This window comes from Chelonia mydas, chromosome 8 (genome assembly GCF_015237465.2).
Source record: "Chelonia mydas isolate rCheMyd1 chromosome 8, rCheMyd1.pri.v2, whole genome shotgun sequence".
NCBI classification, from domain to species: domain Eukaryota; kingdom Metazoa; phylum Chordata; order Testudines; family Cheloniidae; genus Chelonia; species Chelonia mydas.
In genome coordinates, this window is record NC_057854.1 from 64626013 (window position 1) to 64652737 (window position 26725).

A 26725-nucleotide genomic window follows, 5' to 3' on the forward strand; every position below is an offset into this window, starting at 1 on the left:
TAAAAAAAGTTCATTTCTTCATTCCTCCAGCTGTTGTGCACCATTTCCTAAGAAGCTTGTTTAATTTAGATGTAGGATGATATTGTGGCTTAGTTTCCTCTCTCCTACCAATGAGCAGGAAAGTGGAAGGCTCTGATACTTACTCAGCTGCTCCCTCAATTCCTCCTACAAAATATCCTATCATCCATATATTTAAGCAAGTAATTATGGATATAATTTCCTATACATTTTCCAGAAATTAGTATAAATACTGGTAAAAAAAAAAAAAAGAGCAGAATTTATAGCAATCTATTCTTTTTTTTATAAAACTTGTAAAATTTCATTATTTCAGTTTAATTACAAAGCCTGGAATCCTCACAAACCATCACCACACCCCCTAAAAGTTGCAAGGTGTGTTTTTTTTATTCTGCGGTCGTAACATGTTCATAGTATAAATAGTAATGCTTAATGTGATAGTTGTATTGGAAAAACAAACTACATTTTTACCTAATTTGGATCTAATGATTCGTTTGTACTACAGATACAATTATGTCATCACTCATATGGAAGAAATCACTGAAGCAATCAGAAGACCCAAAAAACCCCAAGAAATCCTTGAACTGATGACACTCTGACAGTGGTTCTCAAACTTCTGTACTGGTGACCCCTTTCACATAACAAGCCTCTGAGTGAGACCCCGCTTATAAATTAAAAACACTTTTTAATATATTTAACACCATTATAAATGCTGGAGGCAAAGCGGGGTTTGGGGTGGAGGCTGACAGCTCGCGACCCCCTAAGTAATAACCTCGAGACCCCCTGTGGGACCCCCTCAAGACCCCCAGTTTGAGAACTCCTGCACTATGATCTAAACTAGTCTGACATAGTAAGAATTGCATCAGATATGATGTGTGTGAATATAGGGATGATGATGATGATAATCTGAAACAATGAACTACAATTCCACTAAATAATAAACTGTATTGTAGGAATTTCCCTGGATCTTCCATGAAGCTTATTGTGTCCCTTGGGGCTCAATCTTTTCAGCTTTTTTTATGTAGCACACAGTGAAAGATTGTGTGATGCTAATGCATTCAACATCACCAGTACATAACACCGTATCACCAAGCCATATGCCTCTTTAACAAAAGGGGCTGATGCAGTCTCCCTGATGACAGCGTGTCGAAATAAAGTGAGGACTTGGATGAAAAGTAGCTGGTACAAGTTTCAGTCAGAAGTCAAACTGGTTGGCAGGGGAAAGCACTTTGAAGAAATGACTAGCGACTCACTTTAGCAATATATTACTAATTAGGTCTGGTCTACACTAGGAAATTAGGTTGGTATAACTACGTCGCTCAGGGGTATGAAAATTCCACACCCCTGAGCAACACCATTAAACCGACCTAATCCCCAGTATAGACAGCACTAGGTCAACAGGAGAATTTTCCCATTAACCTAGCTAATGTCAGTGCAGGTAATCCATCTCCCCGAGAGACAAGGGAACCCCTCCTGTCTTCACTAAAGCTGCAGCTCTGTAGAGTTTTAAGTTTAGACAAGCCCCTAAATTCCTCTTGGAGGGGTGGGGGGGAGGAAGACTGCAAGAAATTTCTCCCTTTTCCCGAAGACATTTCTGGGGGCATCTCTCACCTAATATATATTTGATTTTTTTATTAAATTATTAAACATGTTTGTGTCTTACTGTAGGGACAACTGTTACCTGTTGAACACTTTGGGAAATTCCTTCGAGATTTTCATTCAAAATCTGCGAAATTCTGCAGATGATTAATCTCAAAGAATGGACCAATTTTTAACCTCTCTTGCAGGTATGCTTCTGAATGAAGAGAAGTGAAAAATGACACAAAGGTGGCTCTAACAATGTTGCTTCATTAGTAAGTACACTTAATCATTCCTGAAGCAATTCAAATGATGCAACAGCAGGCAGCAAAGTGGAAGACACAAGCCCATTTTTTCTTCAACGTTGCTGATCTCTAATGAGACCGGTCATTGCAGAATTATCTGCTGAATCACCAGAGGTAACTTTTAATCTCTAATGCACAAACTCCTATGTGGTTGATGCAGCAGCTTGTAGAGATAAACGGGTTTGTGTCCTCTCTTGCAATCCTTACAGAATTGCGAAAGAATGTGACTGAATTTTTTCCAATCTCTTGGAAAACACACACAAATAGAGAGCCTATACATGGAAAAAAGTGGAGGGAGAATGTCTCAATCAGGAAAAACTGCCTGTTACTTCAAGGAGAGTGTTCTCACAAAACACTTCAGAGTGGCTGGTTTTTTTGTTTTTTGTATTCTAATAGGAGTGCTTGTTCACTTAATCGCTTCACTTAACACTTCCCAGAGGCATGCAAGGGTCCAGATTCTGATCTCACATACTGCTGTGTAAATCAGGAGAAATTCCACTGAAACCCACAGAATTACTCCTGATTTACAGGTTTCAGAGTAGCAGCCGTGTTAGTCTGTATTCGCAAAAAGAAAAGGAGTACTCGTGGCACCTTAGAGACTAATTTGTTAGTCTCTAAGGTGCCACAAGTACTCCTTTTCTTTTTCCTGATTTACAGTGCTGTAATTTAGATCAGAATCTGTCCAGGCTGAGAGAATAGTTTACACTTTTGCTGTAACTATTTTTTGGCTTTTCAGCAGCGCTGGTTAAACAAAAGCAAAACTGAAGCTTAAGCAAGGTTTGCATTGTAAAGTCTGTTGTCACAATGGGAAAAGCAAATAATCTCTCAGAAAAAGGTTATTTAGAAAAATCCTGAAATTAAAAAGGGGCTAATTTTCTTATACTCAGCAGCCATTTTCCAACATCCTTTGTGTGTAACCTTATCTTAAGGCCTTGTCTATACACAAACCTGCACTGATTTAATTAAACTGTGTCAGTTAAATCAGTGGAAACCCATGTGTGGGCACCCTTATTTCTGTTTGAATTGCTTTTTTCAGTTTGGCTTAAACCTCTTTCTACCTGACAAACTCATTAAAGCTGAAATACGAATAGCAACACAGCCTTTTGCACTGGTGTAATTAAATCAGTTTAAAATCACACCAAAGTTAACCCAGTGTGTACACAAGCCCTCAGTCCTTAAATACATCAAAATCTAAACTATTTTCTATACAGTATTTGCAAGACTTCAGTGGTGAACTACAGCTAGAAGCTCAAACTACATGTTGATTTCCCCAATAGTAAAGTGCATAGGAGAATTCAACACAAAACTAATTTCACTGTAACCTTTATTTTAAACAAGCATTCCATTCCGCTCCCAAATGTGCTGACAGACCAGAACTCTGATATCACATATAGGAGCAATTCCAGTGGAGCTGGTCCATCCGTACTGAGATAGATTAGGCTATGTAAAATAATAAATTTTCAAAACTGTCTATTGAAATAAGAAGCCAGCTCCACTTGTCCCATTTCTGATATCAGTTACCCGCATTGAATGATACATTCTGGGGCATCCCAACAATCAAGAGCTAGCCAGAAGTACTCTGATTTTTTAAAAATACTTTTTTAAAATAGGAGAAGCTGAATGCCTCTCTGGCCCTTCAGTCTATCCAAGCACATTTATTTCATTTCTGGTAAACTATCTGCATTTTCGCCTTAATTAAGGTGGGGGTCATACTGGCTCCATGACCTATTAAACAAATATCTACTTTAGTCATTCAATTATGTCTCCAGATCACTTCAGATAAGATATCCCCCTCATCAATTACCATCTCCTCCCCAGATCCTCCTCTAACGTTTCTTACCTCTAATAAAATATTAATAATCACCAGTGCCAGCTGCTGTAGTCCACCACAGTTGATTTTGCTTTAAAACCCACCAGCAGGGACGAGATGCTATGCTCCATAATGCTTCCCCCTTTGGCATGCAATGTAAAGGAGTACTTGTGGCACCTTAGCGACTAACCAATTTATTTGAGCATAAGCTTTCGTGAGCTACAGCTTGGTGCCACAAGTACTCCTTTTTTTTCTTTTTGCGAATACAGACTAACACGGCTGCTACTCTGAAATGTAATCAGAGTCACCTTCAATAGTGAAAGCTTTACAGAATATAAGATTTCTATGGTGCAGGCAAAATGAGACAGCTGTATCAGCAGGTAGCAGTAAGGTTTAGCAATGCTAGTGGTTATTTATTATTTCATTTATTAAGATGTCTAATTATAAAAGTCTCACAGCTTATCTGCAATGTTTAAAAACAATACATAGCTCTTAATGACTAAAGCCAGCAAAGGGAAAAGCCTGCTCCTCTCCCAAAATAAATGGAATGAAATGCCTAGACCCACAGGTAAAAACAGGAGAAAAGAGATGACCCTTATACTGTACACACTAAAAGTCATCATACGAGTGATCTGTTGGACCAGCAAAGGAATCAAAGCAGAGCTGAGGCTATTAACAGGGAAGGGTTCAGAAAAGAAAGAAGCAGATGGGGTGGAAGAGATAGCAAAAGCATGGTAAAGAGACAAAAAGTTAAACAGGGAGAAGGCAGAGGGAAAAATCTCAACTTCTAGATTTGTATCAAGATCATTGCATGCCACCTGAATCTGTAATAAAATTCTGCCAGGAACCTGTAGCATATACTGCACAGAATTTTTTTAAAACTGAATAAGGACTTAGGCAGTCTCGGGGTTCTTAAATATGCTAAATAGCTTTCATAATATTCTAATTAGCAAAGTGTCTATATTTTGTTCTTTGAAATAAATACAAAAGGTTACTTCATATTTTGGAGGATGTCTGCCTTTTGTAAATCCCATGCTTAATTTTTAAATAGATCAAAACCTAGTGTTATAGTAAGAAAGAAGTTTGACAGAAAACATTTTGTATTTTGCTACCACTAATTATTACTAGAACTATCTGTGCTCCTGAGGGCTAAGTAACTACCACCACTAAAGATTGCTGAGTTCTATGTCTACACTGCAATTAAAAGGACCCTCCGAGGTGGGAGGGTCCCAGAGCTTGCCCAAACATCTACATCACAGTTAAACCCCTCAGGCCAAGCCCCGCAAGCCCGAGTCAGCTGGCTTGGGCCAGCCTCAGGTGTCTAACTGCAGTGTAGACGTACCCTAACTCAGATTTTAATGTTGCCAGTTTAGTTCAAAGAAATACCCTTTATAAAGCACTGGTTAAACAACACCGTCCACTTTTTAAAATACTGCACTTGTATCCGAAAATTCAGTACCTACTCGAGTTGCAAGTTAACACCTAAAATTACTCTAGCTTAAAGTGTTAGGAAAAAGTAATTCTCTATTTCTTCAGTTTTTCTTTGAGCATTCAACAGCACTTTGTGGATAGTTAGTTTTGCTGTTCCCCTATTAAGTCTTCTCTACACTGAGAACATTTACAAAAATATTCCCACTGGTACTGACCCCTGTCCATCTGAGACCTTATCCAGCAATGTTGAAAACCTTAATGTAAACTCCTCCTGCAACTGGACCTGTTTTTACCATCATTTCACTTAGAATTACTTTCAGCATGTTTAATTGAAATACTGGCAAAAACAGTACCAGACCCCTGTGATAAGAAGCATCCAGATACCTAAAGAAACAATAAGGATACAGGTTTCAGAGTAGCAGCTGTGTTACTCTGTATCCGCAAAAAGAAAAGGAGGACTTGTGGCACCTTAGAGACTAACAAATTTATTTGAGCATAAGCTTTCATGAGCTACAGCTCACTTCATCAGATGCATATTACATGCCAGTAAATGCTCCACAGCTAACAGATTAGGAGCCACTGCACTATACTATCCTCAATGATCTATTTACACAAAAAAAACAAAAAACCTTTGGCTTACACATTTACTTTCAATTTAATAACCTAATTTTCACTAACACTGAATTTGGCTATATTTGTCTGATGTGAGTCAATAGTATTGTATGTCCAGTGTGGAAAAAATATTTAATTGCTATGAATCACTTGTAGAAAAAAGCTTAAATCTTTTAAGGACATGAGCCAACCACATACATTTTGTTTTCACTTATATAATTCATGTAATTAGATATCAGGGGGTAGCCGTGTGAGTCTGTATCCACAAAAACAACAAGGAGTCCAGTGGCACCTTAAAGACTAATCTGTTAGTCTTTAAGGTGCCACCGGACTCCATGTAATTAGATAAGTACTGTAGTGCATTGTATTTGATCACCCCCTTTTCAAAAAAATCTAATAAGTACCTTAGTACACAAAAATTATTTTAAGTGTTAGACAATCTTGCTTTGTCTATCAACTATACAAAGCAGCTTTTCTGATTTAGAAATAAATAGGTAATACAAGTAACGTCAGATCTTTACCTGTTAGTCAGTAGAATCTGCAAACCTTCATTTCTTGTCAAATGCAATCAGTCTCATATTGTCATACAAAATTTAAAAACATTTTCCAGTTATGTACAGATCAATCACTGCATTTAGTGCTCATCAAGGCCAGTATCTGATATTCTGAATTTATTTCATTTAGTATGAATAGACGTTTTGTAAAGATTTGCCATTCAGGCAAAGAAAGGAGGAACAGAAATATGAAACAATTAAATATGCAGTTGTCACTGAACACGTTTCCAAGTAATAATTCATTATTTTTTCCTCACCTACCATTGAACTGCAATTCATGCAAAAAGAAAAAAAAAGAAAGCCTTGGGTGATTTTGCTACAGATCCTTCACCCGAAGTAATACTCAATTATATTGTGCATATGGTATGTGCAATACCTGCTTTTACTTTAGGGCTGGGAATCAACAACCAAGTATCACAATGCCCTCATGTTTTCTGCTGCTGTATAGCATACCTAGTCCAACATCCACATAAGAAATTTTGTTCACTTTGATGATTCTGGAAAGCTAATGGGGAAATTTTTGAAACCAATGCATGAGTATTTATCTGTATTAACACTGGTGGAATCTTATGTGGCTGTGTGCCCAGTGCGTTGCTTTGAAAAGAAACCTCATAACTGTAGGCATCAAAGATCAGGTTGTACAGGTAACTGATTGACAGACAGCTTGAAGGAAGTAAGAGATAAGGATTCACGAACAATACTTTATGGTTATTCCACAGTTTGTCTGTCCTTCAGTTCCCACAGCTGGAAAATGTTTCTGGGCTTGCTAATCCTTGTCATTGCTGCACATATTATTTCTATTACCATTACTAAAATGTCTATAACAACAGTAACTAGGCTCAATTATACTTAGAGGTACACCAGCTTCTTCCAACATGAGGAACTAATTTTCTAGCCCTCCAGTTCAACTGTAACTCTTTTACTTAGGAATATTTGAGTCCAAGTGGCATACACACTCATCCCCATGTTATTTCTTACCCATCTTTAATAACAGGTTTTCCTGTAGGTGTGCTCTTTGACGTTATGTTTGTTCATTGCCTCATTTTAAATGTCTTCATGTCCGACACTTTGACAAGCATTCCTTAACGCTGATGCTTGAGGTAAGAAGGTGGAATTCACTTAGGGCTGAATTCTGCCTAACTCTTAAAAATGGGTGCACAACATGGAGGGGGAGGGAATAAGATGCTTCTCTCAATACTCCCTGCATGACTCCAAGGGCTAAGCAGAACTGCAGGTCCTGCATTCCAGGATTTGAAGGGACTGCTCCCCCAGTACTCTGCCAGAGGTGAGATGGGGCACAGAGGCCTCCTTTCACCCTCCCTGCATTCTGGTCAGCAGAGCCAGGCTGCCTCATGGGGGAGGGGAGAGAGAAGCTGCTGCACACAGTAAAGGGATGCAGCAGTGTGTGCACTCTGGCTGCACAATGAGAGGTATTCTGCATCACCGAGGCAGGATGCCTCCGATTCTTCCCCTACAGTATTGTAGCTCCACACTCCCCACGTCCCAGGATTGTGCCTAAATGGCAACCTTAGTCTTTAGAATTAACTTACAGTTATTAAAATGAGTGATACATACATTCCAAAAGCAAGTCAATAATCAGACAAGAATCTCTTTATCCTGCATATCCTTTTTAGTCTTCTCCCAAGAGTTCAGAATCCCTGAGAATCCACTTCTTGCTGCACACAGATATTTGTCTTGCATCAGTAAAGCTTACTCAACTGGCATATGCTGCAATACATCTACAATAAGGTTAGTGGGAGTGTAGCTACTTCAGAGGGGGAAAAAGCAAACAATGTCAATAAGCCCTAAAAGCAGTGATAACATACACCTCTGAACAACAAAAGGCAAGTTAACATTAACTAGCTAATATCCAACAGAGAATGAACAAAACTTGATAGTTTATCTCCTTGTGTTTGTCATCCCAACTGTAGAGCCAAGTAACAGCAGGACTTCACTGGGTTAATCCTTCCCGAGCAACACATAATTGTATTATAAAACATACAGGAATTGACTCAAACCAGGTTATAAATAAAGTTGGCTGAAAAATTTCAAGTTTCTATGAGAAAAGGAGACACAAATCAATATTTTTGGTGGAATTTTTCGCTCCATTTTTCAATCTGCTAAACTAGACAGTTTCAAACCCCATCAGTATGTTGTCTGAGCTGTTCCCAATGGAATTTTTCTCATAGATCCTCCATTGAAGTTAATGGCAAATCTCTCATCGATGTCAATGGTGCAAGATGAGGCCCTCAGAGAACAAGGATTGTGTAATAAACAATTCAGGGGGACCAGCTGAAGACAGTATGAAAATTATCTAGCTATCTATGACGAGAACAATTAGCTTGCCTCAATTCTGAGGGGCAGGGAGTAATTTAAAAGTGTGCATTCATAGTACTGCATAAAATTCATATACTAGTGCGTAACAATTGGCACCTAGACACTCCAGCACTGAGTGCATTTGAAATACTTAAAACAGATTAGAAACTTTATTAAAGTAACTATGTATAAATGTTTCTCTCTTTTAAAATATACATTAATTCCCTGTGTTTTTAAACTAAAAGGGGGATTTTCAGGTGTTCAACGCCTCCTTATGCTTTTTTTTTTTATAAAAAACAGTAACAAGGGGAAATGCTGTCACTTCTCTGTGGACCCACCAGAAGACTCTAAATACAGTGGAACTGTCATGGCCTACTGCATGAGCGAGAAGACCAAGGAGAGGCCTCTCAGCGGGATTCAGCAATCCTCATATGCTCTGGAGCAGAATAGTGACAATGTGGAGAAGTATTTGGGAGTATTATGGGGGCAAGCTAAGGAGAGGCAAGGGATGTACTGGACATATCCAGAAGGCTCAAGTCCTAGCATAGAAGGCCCATGATGCTGTGCCTTCAACTAGGAAAACACATAGCTTTAATCCATGCTAAACTAACTCATTTTAGCTAACCCCATGTTATGATCCTAGAGGAGACTGTTAAAGTTTTAACCCGCATTCACTGATTCAGGTAAACATTTTGCTGGTCATAATAAGTGAATCCCTAGAGCTTACCTCATCCAGATAACACATCTTAAAACCAAAATGGCCTTGTCTCCACTAGGATTGCAACGCAGGGTTAACAATATACTCTTTTTCCCTAGTGAATAAGGCCCTAGTGGCCACAATGGTAGTAAAGCAGTTGCGCACAATACAGGAGTGAGAAACAGGTTTCCTTTTGCCAGATCCTCAGTGTGAAGCCTAAATATTGAGCCAGTATTTCTATAAATAAGAAAGGACAAGAACATAAGTTTGTTAATACCATGCATAAAACACTACACCTAGTCAAAGCTTTTGTCACTCAACAACCCTGCAAGGTAGAGAAATTTCTACAGGACAATTTTGTTTTGTTTACAAAACAATTTCCTAGACTAATCACCATACCTACCTTGCTCAAAAATTGTTAAGACCTTGGGTCAAGGAGACAGTGGCATTAGCTCTCAACAGAAAATGTGCTTCCCTACACAATTCTACACTAAAATAGCCTCTTAAGCAAGAATGTGGAAATGATTTATCTTGCACTGTTTAAAGTTGGATCTTCACCTCAGCTATGACTGCACAATCAGAGAGAGGATGTGATACTTTCATACAAAGAAAAGAATACTAATGGCTAAGAGAGTTTAGTACTTAACAAGAAACAATCTTTCGGGAAAAAAATATTGCATATTACAAAAAATCAGATTGGAAAACAATTCATTACTGCTATTTATGATTTTCGGATTAAAGAAGTTCTTGCAAGTGCTTTAGGCCCCAAAATTACTTTTTGTTTAAACAAAAACAAAAACAAAAATGTTTTACAAAACTTAACATTAAAAATGTTTTTTTCCTAATTTCAGTGTAAACAGTTTATTTGAATTTAAATATTCCCATGTTTGCAATCCCAAATATCAGTGTGCTAGTGTATGACAACCAGAAAATGAAACTGAACATTAAAAGAAAGTGAAACTTAATCAACTGTGATAACCCAAAGTGCAATGTATTGTGCAAAGTTAGCAAATAGAATTAACAGTGTAAAGCACATTAAATAATCTTTCAGTTTAGTAATTTAAGGTGTTACTTGTAAAACAGGTAAGGATATTTGGTTTTTATATCCATTTTACATATATAATTTTAAACTGGATCATACTTAAAACAATTAGAAACCTTTGTGTTCTAATAAAGGCAATTAAACTTTTAGACAACAAAACATTCACTGAAAATAATAGGGATAGACAGTTTGATTTTGAAAAGAATAGTATTTATTTATTCACTACTCTTCCATCACTATACTAACTACAGACATTTCAGAATTTTAGGAGTACAAACACTTTCAGTACAGGGCCCTTTCCTGCAAACACTTATGCATGTGCAAAGTAGGATTTGCAGGAGAAGGCCCTACAGGTCTCTCCATGAAAACAAATGGACGGCTCGCATAGAGACAGAGTCTGTGCCATGTGATCCACAAATATGTAAGAAACCTCTGGTGAGGTCTCCATTTACAGAGGCATGTGAACATTTAGAACAACCTCCTTTGTTCTTTATGAAATTCACTAAGCTGTACAAAGTAAGCAGTTATCATATTGGACATGATGCAATTCCTTTTAAATCAAAATAGTTACACAAATTTCCACCAACACAGGATCTGGCTCCTAATAAGAGATCTAGTTTTTTTTTTCTCTAGTACCAGCCCAATTTGAGCCCTGTTGAATAAGGACATCAATGAAGATTAAAAAAAGAGAGTAAAACTACAATTAGCACTAAATTCTGGTTCCCCTTGTCCATTTAATGCTAAGGGGGAAGACGACCTTTCCCACCCATCACAAGTGGTCAAAAAATAGATTTTAGCCTTTTATTTTATAGAAATTAAATGAACCTAGAAGAGTCAAATGGCTCCTAGAATGAAACTTTCTGCTAAAAGCTCTCCCATCTTTATATATAGTAACCCATCTATTGCACTGAGATATAGTCTCACCAGAAATTTCCAAGGCTAGTCTTCCTCATGACATATATATACTGCAACTATACAATTATTTTATGCTAAATCTCATTCTATTTAGTAACAACCTTCATTAAGAGCAGATGTCTGAGGGATTATTCTATTGTAAATAGATAATTTGTAGTAATAGCTCATCTAAAGGAATATAGCACTTGCCACACCAGATAAAATGAATGGTCCTTCTAGGCACATAACTTGCCTCTGGCAGTGGAATTCCAGATGCTTCAAAGAGAACTGAAAAAACCCAACACACCTATCTAGTACTACGTTAGCTAATGTACTGTATATTCTAGGCCAGGCTGGCAGCGCACCTATGGTAGGATTGCCTGTCATTTCCCCATTATAAGACCCTGTTTTCAGTTGCTTATCACTGTGCCAAACTTTAACCATTTGTGCTAAATTTTTCCATGTCAGATGGCTGCCTCAGGCTGAATGTTGTTGAAAATTTCAGCCAAAACTCTTCTGTTATTTACAAGAACAAGACAAGAGAAAAATGTGTCATTTTGCCCATGTTAAAAATGCTTGAGACATTTTCTTTCAACAACTCTACCACTCCCATGCTTTGGTGCAGGGACTTTAAAATTGGCAGATGGCCAGGGATGTGCCTTTTGTGGTCACTGTAAAAATCTGCCCAAATTTGGCCAAGTTTAAGTCTTTGAAAGATCTTAGTTCATACACACTCTGTTCTTAGATTTTAGCAGTTAAATCTCCAAAGATTCCATCCCATCTGAGGTTACTCTAGCCCCTCCCAGCTGGCTGCACATGCAGTGCCCCTACAGAGTGAGGGAACATGCTCCCTGCAGCCCAGGGATGCAGGGAGAAAGCCAGACTTCCCCAGTAATGGCTGCTACCATCCTGTCTCTCCTGTGCTCTCGTTCCTCTCAATGACCCCACTGTAGGCACTTAGGCAGCCTGAAGCAGGAAGCCAACTGATTTGAATGCTGAGGAGACAAAACCCAGACATCAGGGGAGGAAAGGAGTTCACTGGGACAAGGAATCTACTGAGACTGGGACTGGAGAGAAAGCATGACTGGGAATGGGGGATGAAGACTGGGAATTGGAGGAAGCAGGGGGCTGGTACAGGTTTGGCAAGGAGACTGGGAGCCGCTAATGGACAGAGAGGGGGAACAGGAAGCCAATTGGCAGGGGAGGATGACTAACACTGAGTTTGGATGATGACTGGGTGGGGGAGGGTAAGGAGGACACTGGGACTTGCTGGTAGGGAGAGACACTTCTGGCAAGGAGCTGGGTGTAGGGAAAGAACTGGGACTGGTTAGGCAAAAAGAATGGGAAAGATCTGAGACTCGGTAAGGTGTCTGGAGATGGAGGCATGAACTGGGAGCCAGTGGGAGGGGAGAGGAGAGGAGAAAGAGATTAGATGAGAAAACAGAAGAGGAAAACTGGAACTGGCTGGCCAAAGAGACTGGGGCAAGGAGTTGGGAGGTGGACTGGTACTGGCTGGGCTAGGAGACAGGAACTAGGTATGGGGAGGGAAGAAAGACAGGGAAAGTGGGAATGGCTGGGCAAGAAGACTGGGACTGAGATGAGAACATGAGAAGTGGAGACTGGGTCTGAGTAGGCAAGGACAATAGCACTGGGACAAGGAACCAAGGGAGGTAAGAGACAGGACTGGGACAGTGATAGATTGGAGGTGATGGGGCAGAAAATGTCAAACTTGGTAAAAACAGGCAGAAGAGTCTGTGTCCACTGGAGCACACTCTGCACCAGATTCCTGAGTCTCACCATTTTTCTGCTGTCAGCAAATATCCGTGAAATCCACAGACAAAGTGTGCCTCATCCCCCTGTAGTGCTGGTCCACATAGAGTATGATAGCTTACTACTGTTATCAGTTATTCTTTTAGTTCAAGTGGCAGTGGATCTAAAGATTCCAACCCAGTTGATAGCCCAAGACAGTGTCAGTATGAAATTTCTCTTTTTCAATTTTGTCAAAAACCTAGAAAATTACATTAAAAAACCACGTTAAAAGAATGTTAAGACTGCAAAGTCAAGCACTCAAAAGTCAGGAAATCCCAGAATTAAGGGCACCTGAGCAACACCTAGGTCCCTTTGTGGATCTGTGCCCTGGTAACCAACATGTCTTCCCTAGAATTTTACCTCATGTTACTTAAAACACACTTTTATTTTTAGAAAATAAGAGTCCTTGCCCCAAAGTGCTTATAATCTATTATCCTTTTAACTTTGTACAAGCAAATCTATTTATCGGGGAGGGGATTGTTTATTTTTATTTCTCCAGGGGTGGGGTCATGGGATAGGCGTTGCTCCCCCGGCTGGTCCAACGCTAGGTTTGGGCCAGGGGAGGGGTGCCCCAGCCACAGCAGGTCCAGGTCAGGGCTGAGGCTGGGTTCAGGCTGGGGGGGCGGGGCCCCCCTCCCCTGACCGCAGCAGGTCCAGGGCTGAGTTGGAGCCAAGGCATCCATCTCCTGGCCAGGCAAGTTCCCTGAGCGTCTGCGCAGTGCTCAATAGGCTGCTGTGTGGCCACACAGCTTACAGGATACTTAGCTCCAGACCCAGATCCACTGAATCAAAACGTAACATAGGTGGGCAGAAAAATGCATGTGACAGGGAGAAATTTTGAGAATGCTAACCTAGACAGACTATTCTTTGGCCTGGGAGGAGACATCAAAATGAGGATCCTTTTGCCAATTGCTGTTGATGGTCTACACAGAAATTAAAGATCTTGGGGAACTTTTCATAAGCACCAGAGATAACCCTAAAAGCTAATACAGCTCTCTGTAAATTATGCTTTAATGTCAAAGGCTGTGTGTGAACCTAACAGCTGCTGAAATTGCCTTAACAGTAAACTGTACTACCCCTACTTAGCTCATTAGTTCACAAAGTGTTTTGAGATACCTAGGACTAAGTGAGGGGCTACAAAAAACTTAATTGGAAAGACAAAAGTTATATGGATCACACAAAGAAAAATATTCCAAAGTTATATTTCCCCAATTCTATCCTAATTCTTGTCCATTTGATTACATACTGGATATCTGATCAAATTTAAAACCTAATTACTATATAAGTAGGCAGCCCTCTAACCTACCATTAGAAAAACATTTACTATGGAAGACAGGCTAAAGACTAAGTGTAAATTAAACAAACTTGTAGTAAATGTAATAAAAAAATAAACTCCCAACCTAGACACACCAAAAATTAGATATCTAAGCATTATATTACACAGAGTTACACTGAAAGAACGTAAGGATGCAAAGTACTCAGAAGTTAGAAAATGCCAGAATTAAGATTGCCTGTAGAACCTTCATTCAGCTGCCTTGTGCATATGCATTATGACAGTCTCTAGTTATGCAATTACATGCTATTTTTTCCATGGGACCCATCTGTCAATGCACAGGATGTACAATGCTCATGGAATTAATCCAGGTTGTCTATAGGACCCCTACCTCATTTGCTGCAGAAGATGGAAGGGGTGTAGGAAGAGAAAGGATGATTTTGAAGTTTAGGCAGCTGAATGTCACATTGAGAGATTGGATTCTATCCCTGGCTTTGCCACCTTGAAGAAGAGCTCTGTGTAGCTCGAAAACTTGTCTCTTTCACCAACAGAAGTTGGTCCAATAAAAGATATTACCTCACCCACCTTGTCTCTCTAATATCCTGGGACCAAAATGGCTACAACAACACTGCAAACAAAGTTCCTGTGTGATTATGGACAAGTCACATGAACTAAACTTTTCACAGGCAGCCATATTCCTCATGTTTCCTCATTTTCTGGGTACCCAACTTCTGGGTCTGGTAAGTGTTGAGACCTTGGACCTGCGACTCAGGAAGAGCTGAGCTGTGAACATATGAAGTACTATATAATACTGTATTGTCTAAAAAATCATGCCATAAGCATATCCAAATGGACCTCAAAATTAGTCTACACTTTTGAGTCTCGCTGTGCCTCAGTTCCCCACCTGTAAAATGGGGATACTATTACTCTACCTCACAAGGATGCTGTCAAGATACATTAATGGTTGTGAAGCACAAAGATGCTACAGTGACAAACACCACAGAAAAGCTCGCGATGAAATTAAGAACTCCGTATTCAGAGCAGGATTTGAATGGTGTGCAATAAATAAGGCATGAGACCACAAACTGAACAATGAGGATAAAACAAAATACTGACTAGTTGCTCATTCAGCACTATCTATTCTGTGCACTGAAAGACAGGGACCCTGGTAGAACAAAAAAAAAAGTATGTGATCATGTAATTAAATACTACATCATAATGCATCTGCACAAATGGATCAAATTAAGGTTGCAGAGGCAACCTTAATACTGTCATTTCCTAACTTTAAAGTACGACTTTACATACAAAACCAACTATATTAGCAATGTTAAAGGTGCAATGTTCTTGTTTATATAAAAGCAAACTGAAAAACACAAATTCCATCACATCATACCATGCTGACTATCCCATGATTCTTTAGCAGGACTAGAACCTTTAGATCAACAGCACAGACTTCTGCCACCTGAGCTAAGAAGAAATGATAGCAATAGTAGGTTACTATATGCTATGCGGGCGAGCCATTAGAGGAAGATGAAGCATACACATTGCCAGAGGGTTTCACAGCTTATTTCCTGACAGCTGAAGAACGTTGAGACTCAGGAATGCTGGGTTCTATTCCAGGTTCCGAGGAGAACATACTCTAGTGGATACAGACTTCTGCTTCTGCCCTGGACCTCCAGCTTCTCCTTGTCCCAGACTGCCTGCAGTTGGCTCCTCAGCCCAGCCTCCCCTCCAGACCTCAAGGCCCAGCTCCCCATTCCTCTGCATTTCAGTCAGGCTGCCTCCTCCTCCTCCCTACTGCCTGTGTTAGCAGCAGGAACACCGATTAGAGGAGAACAAGTCTCCCTGCTCTCACAGTTCTTGTGATGTGTCACAGCATCTCCTTGCAGCCAAAGAACAAATTGCAGTGGAAAGTCCTGTTCAGCCCCTGCAGTCTCATGCTAGATCATATCAAGCACAGTTGGAATCATCTTGAGAGTTTAGCTGCCAAACTCCCAAGTCTCTACTGAGCATGTGCAAACAGATTTCAAAGGCTCATAACTAGGCCAAATTCAGGCAGATTTTACAAGGATGACAACAGGAACATCCCTGACATCAGAGCAATCCCCCTAATAAATGTCGAGCCCCAGCTATAAAGCATGGAAGTACTACAATTTTTCAATGAAATGGTTGTAAGATTTTTTTTTTTTAAATGTGGGTAAAGAGACCATTTTCCCCTATTTTTTGGTCTAGGAAATAGTTAAATTGTTTTTGCTTAAATTTTCCAGAAAAATTCAGCCTGAGTCAGGCACCCAGCAGAAAAATTTCAGCCCAAATGGTTAAACTTTGGTGAATTTATAAGAAATTGAAAAGAGTGTCTTATAATGAAAAGTATCTGGCTAACTGCATGCCTATAATAAAAAGTAAAGCAGAGAATGCAGGAAGTAAAGGCTGCAATACCTTTTACACTATTAAAAGCATGCCCTCTATTCACAACACAGATTTCCACAATCATCAACTGTAACACAATTAGAAGACCCATTTCTAGTGGGAAGGATATTAAAAGCAGAGTGCAACCAAACAAAGATTGTTTTCATACAAATGTTGTTAGTAACAAAAAGAGAGATAAGACTAGAGAAAATATGACAAGCTGAATTGTTTCAAAATCTTTTCAAGGTTTTCATGAGGCATCATCAGCTTTTTATCATCTAATGGGAGCAAAAGCTAATTGGGGAGTTGCCATATTTCCCTTTTACAAAACCAAGGGATCGTCTATAACAAAAATAAAGACTTTTTGACATACCAGAGTGCCCCATTATAGCATTATCACACAGATTTTTTTTAAAACAAGGCATTATTACAAAAGTAAATATGAAAAAATATACTAAGTTGATCAAGCGGTAACTGAATTTCTATTTTACATTATCAAATATCCTGAGACTAGAATTATTATAAGGGAACCCTCCCTCTAGCCTGATTAAGAGGTACTATGTTTGTAGCAGGGGTTCTCTGTTTAAGTGCCAGAAAAGACAAAATCCTCAAGGTAGCACAAAATTGTGCCTTTTGTGCCAACTTGTCTGCTCTTAATTTAAATATGCGTGATGGGATACTTAACATTGAGCACTTCATCACTTCACCTAGAATTAGATGACGATTCCACTTACCAGGGGCTGAGAACTATAGGCAGCTAATACAATAAATTTGCTCTTGCACAGTGGGGAAAATCTTTTGGAAAGTACAAGCTTTCTTCAGGATTCCATAAAAGCCTGAAACGATTATATTTTCATTTTCTTAAGTCTCCCCCTCAATTTGCTGCTCCAAAAGTGCCTCCTGCTTTAATTTACTTTCAAATATCATTTCCACTTGTGTTAATTTCCAGTTTTCAAACAGCTCTGGAGTACACAGAGTTTTTGCTGGTTTACAGTCACCCACCCATAATCTGGAGGAAGGAGAACCACATTGTTTTGTCTGATTCAACATCAGTTCTGAGATGTGAGCTACATATCATGGTAATATAAATGCTTCAATTTACGTATGTCCAACTTCTTATCATGTATATTACTTCTTAATGGCCACTTCCTTGTAAATAATTCCCCTTCAGTACCTTCAATCTAGACTCTACATTTGGGGTTGGGAAACAGAATTTAATTCCCTTCCATTCCCCTTTTTAAAATATACTTCCAGACACTAAAAGTTATGACACATGAGAAAGTTAATTTAACCTTGAGAACTATGTTCCTTCCCCTCCCTATACTCCCAAATTACCCATAGGATTGTTTGTTTGCTATATTTATACTACTGCTTCATACACATTAAGGAAAATCTATATTTGCAGTATGTAGTTCTTTCCAGCACATAGCAGAAAGACCAGCTTCCTATATTTACCAGGTGCTCAACATTAAGCAAAACAAATAGATGTGGCACACTGAGTACTGTCCTGGATACAAATAATTTGAACTCAGTGGTTAGCTGGGAAAAATATCTGTTTGTGTTCTACTTAGAAACACATTTTCAAGTGATTGCACAATTACCAGAGTGTGAAGTGTAACAGTCTGCATCTCCCAATCTTCCACAAGGGCTCCTGTCAATCCCCTGGATACTATCTACATTAATTCCTTAAGTACTTTGTGTTTATGTAACTTTGTTTTTTGCCAGTTACCATTCTGTTTCTTTTTGGCATACAGGTATCTTCTTCCTTGACTTTCAGATAACTTCATGTGGGCAAATGGAACTATAGTCTGTACCTAAAAACTACTCAACTTCCCTACTTCCCTTTTCAAACTGTTTTGGGGACTTTTAGCACAACTGCACTTATTTTCTACAAGTTTACGAAACACTAGATAAACCTACTAAGGAAGCACAGAACATATACTTAGGGCTGGTCCACACTAGGAACTTACATCAGCATAGCTATGTCTCTACAGAGTGTGAAAAATCCACACCCCAGAGAGAGGTGGCTATGTCAACCTAACTCCGAGTGTAGACAGCCTTACGTCAATGGAAAAAAAGCTACCACCTCCCTGAGAGACGGATTACCTTCGCTGACAGGAGAACCCCTCCCATCAGCATAGGGAGCATCTACACTGAGGCGCTACAGCAGCGCAGCTGTGCCGCTGTGGGAGTTTAAGTAAGGACATACCCGTATGCTACCTACTGCTTGTTTGAATAATGGTTTTGATACAACCTTACTTTTGGTAGGTCCTTCTTTAAACGCAAATAAAAGCAATGGGTTCAAAGCAAAAACCAGTTAATAGAAAATGTTTAAAATCTTAGAACAAAATTATCTCTGCATAATATCTACAGAAACTCCAGCTCTCAATTTTCAACAAGTAAATTACAAAATATTCAAATTACAGTAAAAAGAAAAGGAGTACTTGTGGCACCTTAGAGACTAACCAATTTATTTGAGCATAAGCTTTCGTGAGCTACAGCTCACTTCACGAAAGCTTATGCTCAAATAAATTGGTTAGTCTCTAAGGTGCTACAAGTACTCCTTTTCTTTTTGCAAATACAGACTAACACGGCTGTTACCCTGAAACCTGTCAAATTACAGCATGTGCACTACCACTGTACAGAGCCATACGCAACACAGATGATCATGTTGGTCAACTAGTTTAAGCAAAATCTAACTAATCTCAATGGAAAGTTAAACATTAATGGTGTTATGTGGCTCAATTTTTTTAATAGTGTATTCAAATAAGAATTTCCAAACCAAAAAATAATCTAAAAGTAAAAAATAATCTATTTAAGTCTGCATACTTAAAATACCAAGAGTATTTTTATTGATCTAAAAGAACATAAACTTACAATAAAAATACCTTAAAATATACCATAAAACTATAATGTTGCTTCTGCAATGCTATTTAAAACATTTTATGGAATTTTCTTAATAAAAATGTCTCACAAGTGTGACTGGATAATATAAGTGATATCTTCTTTATGATTTTGTGAATAATAGTTTTTTATTATTAAGCTAAAGCAAACAATCAGAATACATATGCAATATCCAGTACACACAATAGAAAGAAAGTAAATCATAACCTCTGCAAAACAAGAGATGATAAAAAGTACGAGGCCTACAAAAGTTATGGTCTACTCCATCCCTTGATGACAGACTGGGCTTCATGCCTGGTGATCAGAGGAAGCTTACCTCACTAAACTGAAATACGGATGAAATACATAATCAAGTTTAGAGAAAAAGTTAATGAGATTAGATTAATTCTGTGGAAGCAAGCCTGCTAACAGTAAAAAGGTGACAGTTCACTTAGAGAAACAGGATTTAGGTTTGGGTTTTTTGGGAGGGTGGATAATGGGAGATAAATTACCCAATTTTTTTTTAACAATTTGTTTAATAATTCCATAGTATTCAAAACACGACTTTCATATCAGAAGTGTTTTACACTTGCACAATGTTAATTACTTTATTATACATGGAAGCCTGTAATAGGCTGATTACACAAGAAGACTGCAAACAACCACTGGTACTTTTCTGACACCAGAAAAGTACGTAAGACTGAAACATCACCAAGAGTACATAAAAAACCATCAGCATAAACATCACCAAAAATTACATAAAAAAACTAAGCAGAAAAAAACATTTTCAAAAAAGTGGTTTAGAGCAGTGCCACTGCCTTTCAGCAGCTTCAAATGGCCACGAACAATTCTGGGTTTCCGTAGCTCCACAGGCATTAATCAGGATTCACATATAATAAATAATGTACCACAAAATATACATAAAGTATGGCAATAATTCCATTAAAGGGTTATGGTGACATTAACAGACCACTCAAGCTCCACCCTTGTGGAGTCTGTCATCGCCAGAAACCTTTGATGGAATTGCAGCCATAGGCCCCAAGCCTGCAGTGAGATGATGTTGTGGACCAGGGCACCTATATGGAGACCCACTGAAGTTACTGGGATCTGTTGGACACAGATGTCCATGTTAGCAAATCCCAAGGCAGCATCAGAGCCTTACTATGTACAATTGGGAGTATATTATTTCTTATTGTACATGGAAACCTTAATAGAATTATAAAATACATGGGTGTTTACATTTTTATTTTTCTGTACTTGATATCATAAGACGACATCAGTAAGTACATAATAAATTATGCACTTTCTGGAATGTAAATCTTTTCAAATTCCAACTGTTAAGATGGGAAATAACCAGGGAAGGACCACAAACCATGTAGGATTGAACCAGAGAGGACGACAAAATATGCAGAAAGGGGACCCAGCATACTAACAGAGGAAGGGATGGACGGGAAGGGCAAAACACTGATCTGTTTTAAACCATGTATAATAAATAATGTATCCCAAAAGTGTATATCAGTTATGACTGTAGCTTCAAGTTGGGGTTCTAATAACATGAACAAGCCACTTAAGTTTTGTTCTCAGGGCTTATGTCACTAGAATCTCTTTATGGAATTACAGCCTTGTACAGGAGTTCGGGGGACATTATTGTTTATATTAAAGCTACCATTCCAGGTATTTACCATGGATCCAAGAACATTTGCCCCACCAATCTGGAATGAGTCACCTGGAAGAAGAGTATATTAAAAGCTACAGCAAGACGTAGGTAGCACAATTCTCAGAATTTTGGATCACCCTAGACATAAGACAGCAGTCTGAAAATGTTTTAGATCCCTTCCTTAAATGTTGAAGTATATTTGCCACGATCTGTAAATTGGAAGTTCCAGTACACTAATGGTGCATAGAATTTCCATGCTTCGTTACACTTTCCTGAGAGTAAAGCAATTAGAATAAACCTTAATCCTAGGAACAAAGTTAATTTTTTGCATTTTAAACTTTTGGGCTATTCCCTGACACTCTATATATGTAAATTGGATTGCTAAACATTGTCATCTGAGCAAAAAGAACTATTTTAAGCTATTGATTTTTTTTTATTAAAACCCATAATAAACAGACCTAAAAAAAAAAAATCACACTAACAAAATAAACTAAATATGAAAAGTTGCATTGAAAGGGCATGTTACATTATTCTTAACAGGACCATGTAGAAACATTCCAATGGCAGTGTTATCAAAATAAAACAAAATTACATTAAAAAGACCCCACAGCCTGGTCACACTTGGGACCTTACCTGTAACTTTGGCTGGTAGGGGTCTTTACTCTTGTACTACATGGCTCATTTACATCAGACATCATATTTGTATACCCTGAGAAATCTGACACTGAAGTCCTTATTCTATGGTCCACTTCTCCATTAGAGTTAGTGATAAAAGTCATTGGCACCCTGCTGCCCAATTTAAATTGAGAACCAAACGCTTGTGCAAAGTTCTCAATCTGGTATGTTGCTCTAGGCTCTACATCCTTCTGGGGATCTATCTGGCTAGCTAACTCCTGAGGTGGAATCTGAAAGCTTGTTGAAGATTCTAAATTTTTCTGTTCCTTCTGGCTACTCAATTTCTGAGATGTAGACTGGTAGTTTGATGAAGTCTCTAAATTTTTCTGTGAATCTATCAGATCATCCAGCTCTTGAGAAGGAGTCAACTGTTGATGAGTAGCCTCCAAAGCAGATAAATAAAAACCTGGTTGAGATCCAAGCAACATCCCAAAAGGAGGCTTTGGCAATGCAGTTGGCAACACTGAGGTAACAGACTGGCTGAAGCCACACTCAAGAGGAGATGTAGTGTATATCTGTTTGTCTTGAAACAAACTGTGGTTATGGAGAGTTGAAGACAAACTAACAAACTGGAAACTGGGTCCAAAAGCAAAACCAGTGCTATTGGTCGTTCTTTCAAAAGCCTGTTGGAGGTATTTAGAGTATTCTTGCAACATGCTTGCCTTATCATTTGAAGCTGTTTGAGAGTTTGGGCTCAAATTTTCTTCTTGAACCATCTCTGAATGTTCTCCCGAGGTGTGCAAGTCTACACGTTGTTCAGTTATACTGAAAGGATCTTCCTTCTGGCCTTCTGACTTGTGAGAGTACTGGTCCAAGAGACTCTGCAAGACTTCATCAGGAATTCCAGACTTGTCATGGCAAGACTTCATTTCAGTATTTAGAGATGTTGAATCAATAAGAGATAATGGGGCTTCATTATCCATAACACTGACACCTGCAGACTGGATGACAGACTGTTGGGAGGCCATATGTCCAACATTTATAGAAAAGGCACTGTTACTGCTGGCAGTTTGTAAATATCTTCTTTTCTTTGAAAATTGCATGGCATCATCATAATTGCTACTTATTTGACCTGGTTTTCCACCTGCATTTTGGAGAAGACCAATAGCTTCTACACCAGTATTGGTTACTATGCCAAGAGAGCCACTTTGTTTCCCAGGCAATGGTTTTTGCCCAATAATATCTGGTAATGGTGACACAAAATTAAGGTAACTTTTGTCTGCATTTTTTCTGTTTCCTTTTTTGAAGACCAACTTTGGCACCTTTTTTTGTAATTCTTCCATGCCAGCACCAACTAAGCTACCACTGGAAGACACAACAGGAATCTCTACTGCATAATTCTGCATGGTCATATTACTTGCAACTTGTGATTCAGTTACTTTATTACTAGACTTATGTCCTTTGTTTTCAATGGATATACTTTTTGTTTTACTTTTTCTCCTTGAAGAACTTGTACTTCCCTGAGACAACACAGCCAGGCTCCCCATGTTATGATTTGATGATCCAGGTTCCATTCCAGCACCTGCTTTACCTATGGCTTCACCGCATGTTCGTCTGTGCTTCAACAGTCTATCAGTCCTTGAAAAATACTGCTGACAAGTGTCACATTTGTATGGCTTTTCTCCACTATGTGTTCTCTTGTGTCTCTCCATATGGTACTTCTGGATGAATTTCATGCTGCACTGGTCACATCCAAATGGCTTCTCCCTACTGTGGATCTTCTCGTGTCTCTGGAGCAAGTACTTCTGGATGAAACCCATGCTGCACTGGCTGCACTGGAAAGGCCTTTCCCCAGTGTGAATGAGCACATGTCTGCGCAAGTGATAGGAGCTCCTGAAGGCAGCGCTGCAGTGTTCACAGACATGAGGTTTCTGACTTGAGGACAAGATGGCAGCTTCTGTGTCTCCCACCAGTGGGGGTTTGGATGAGGCGCTCTGCTTGCGCTTGGCTTTGATTCCCTGAGATTCTGGCTTTGGCCTCTTTGCCTTCTTGCCGTGGGTGTCGTGCTTTGGCTCATCGGAGCCCCCAGGGGTGCCCTCGCTCCTGCCGCTCAGTAACAGGTCCCGGTGGGGATGGTGGTGCAGGTGGTGGAGGAGGCTTAGGTCCTGAATCACACTCTGGCTGGCTCCTTCCCCACTGCCACTGCCCAGGGCTGGGTGCCTCTCCTCCCCAACCCCTCCGAATAGCCCCCCATAGTGCTGCTGCTGTTCCTCTTCGCTGGGTTTCTCCTGCTTGATGCTCACCAGCGACTGGAGGAAGCCCCAGGGGCTCCTCTGCGAGGAAGAGGAAGGGAAAGCCCCAGCCGGCTCCTTCTTGAAAGTCACGTCCTGAGGCGGGGGCGGCGCGGGAGGCTCGGCCGCCGCAGAGGAGGCGGCGGAGGCGGCGCCGGCGGCGGAGGGGGGCGGCGGCAAGACGCACTGCGAGGGGTGCTGGGCCGCCGGCGGGGGCGCGGCCGCCCGAGTGAAGCTGGTGACCGGCGGGAGCCGGTGGTTGAACATGACCATGCTGGGGGGGAAGGTGGGCTCCATGGCCGCCGCCCTCTTGCTGCCGCCACCGAGAAAGCCGCTGCCGAGTTTCATCCCCCAGGAAGCCGGGCCGGGGAGGAGGCGCGGCCCAGAGGGGCTGCGGGACCCGCCGCTCGCCCGCAGCCGGACGCCGCTCGCTCAGGGTGCTGCTCAGCGCCCGTTCACCGAGCCGGCCCCGCCCGGGCGCATCGTCACCGCCCCACCCGCGCCGACGGGCAGCACCCGGCCCTGGCTGCACTTACGGCTCCCGCCGCCGCCTCCAGTCAAAAATAACGCCGCGTCCGCTCCACAATGGAATTAGCAGCCCCCGAGCGCGACACTGCGCATGTGCGGCGCGCGGCATGCTGGGAACGACCCAGTCAGGAGGGCCGCGCTGGGCGGGCAGCGCTCGGCAGCCAGTGCGCAGGCGTAACAGAACCCCCCCATCCTGCCCCCCTTCGCACCTATCAGCCATCTCAGCCTCTGCCCCCGGGCGCAGCCCAGGCGGCCTGAGGGGCTGCAGGGCAGAGGGGGAGGGGATTGCACCTCGTTGCTGGGGGAGGCCCGGGGGCAGCTGCCCTCCCTGTGCTCACGGAGCGACACAGAGCGGGGCAGGGGTTGCCATTGACACAGCCCTGCTCTGCACCCAGTCCGGGTAACGGACTGTGCGGTCACCGGGGCCACACGCAGCCGGGTGCCGCCCTCCAGAGCACGTTGTCCTACACCTGTGCATCGCCGCCGGCACTGGTCCCAGCGCGAGCCCGCAGGCTGCGTTTCGCAGTTCAGGGAGCCGAGCCTGATGGAGAAGCCCCATGAAAACCCAAGCGAGCATGTGCGACGTTACCTCTGTGTGTTGTAGCCTAAGTGCCCTGCTACGTAGCCCAGGGTACAACACAGTCCGCTAACGGTGTTTCAGACCTGTTAGTGTAACCCACGTGTGGAGGGGTGTGACAGGTCTCCCTCGTGAGCCTGCATCGTCGCCGGGCTTTTCAGGCATGTTAAGCCAGCTCAGCCGAACTAATATGAGGCGGCGGGGGACGACGACACATACCGTTTTTCTCCCACCAACACTAGGCCTAATGCAAGTAAAACCACGTGTGCATCTTCACTCCTGCAACGTATCTGTAGGATTGGGATAGAGATATAAATGCGCATTGTTTTTGTCGTTAGACTCAAAAATAATTACTTTGACATGCATGCATTTATTAATGCCCTTCTACACACAAAGAAATTAATAGTTTATGTATTTATAAGGAACCAGATTCCGATATCCTTAGCGAGTTAGCATCATAGTGCACTGACTTCATTGACATTAATGGAACCACTCCTCAAATATTACTTAAGAGTAAGGGTATCCAAATTTGGCGTATTGATTGTATATGTGTATACATTCATAACATATGCATACTTGCTTGTGGGCATTTCATCTGAAATCTGAAAAGTGCAAATTGGAAAGCACAGCCAGATAGTTCACCCTTTCTTTCGAAAAAAATAGCACAGAGTAAGAGAGCTCAGTTAAAGAAAACTGTGCAAGCAAATTAATTGTACATTTAGAGAACTGATCATTAATATACCTGAAGACCACTACATAATTCCTCTCAGATCAGTACAGCCCAATTGCAACACACTTTAAGCACACAGTTGTAACAAATACGCACATGCCTGATTAATGGTGCTGCTTGCCATTTTAGTTGCATAGATGAAAATCCCTTCACTATTACTAGGTTTGGCAGAATTTGATTTTGATTTTTTTTGTAATTTTGACATATATAAATGTATATTTCAAGCATTTTTTCAACTTTTATCTATTTAAATTTTCACAGTTGCAGAAAATTACCATTACTTAATGAGAGTACACACAGGTATAAAAAGTTAAAGCCTTATAACACAAATTGTCAATATCACATTAGCATCTACAAAGTAAATATCATTAAACTAAACTAAGAAATTCTCAAGCAGCATTTCTCTTTGCCTATCTGTACATTTCTATTATTATTGATGGAGATTTTTTGTCAGTGTGTGTGTATTCGGTGAAATCAACGTTAACTGACATTTACTGGTAAAAATCGAATCCTTCCAAATGTAATTATAATGGACTGATGCAACTTCAGAAACACATTCACAATCACACCACTTTAATTTTTTTAAAAAAACCTCTCCATGAAAGATTACAGCTGACATTTTTCTTCATTTTCACTAGTGTTAAACTAGATATGCAGCCTTGACTACTACTAACTTTTGAATAAAATTATGTTTAATTT

General features: G+C 40.4%; 1 protein-coding gene across 7 annotated transcripts in view; it reads right to left on the bottom strand.

The window, feature by feature from the left end:
* The window catches only part of ZNF281 (zinc finger protein 281), a 55887-nt gene extending 31079 nt beyond the window's left edge, over window positions 1-24808 (bottom strand). For 6 of the 7 annotated variants that reach the window (XR_006283243.1, XR_006283244.1, XR_006283240.1 and 3 more), the window contains exon 1: window positions 21919-24805. Coding sequence is in view for 1 of the 7 variants with exons in the window: in XM_043520767.1 (XP_043376702.1) it covers window positions 21915-24539 (2625 nt within the window). In the remaining 6 variants the exon portion in view is untranslated. Of the gene's footprint in view, window positions 1-19758 lie in introns of those variants that run through there. The other variant, XM_043520767.1, reaches the window with a different exon arrangement.
* Between the last annotated feature and the right edge of the window lie 1917 nt (window positions 24809-26725).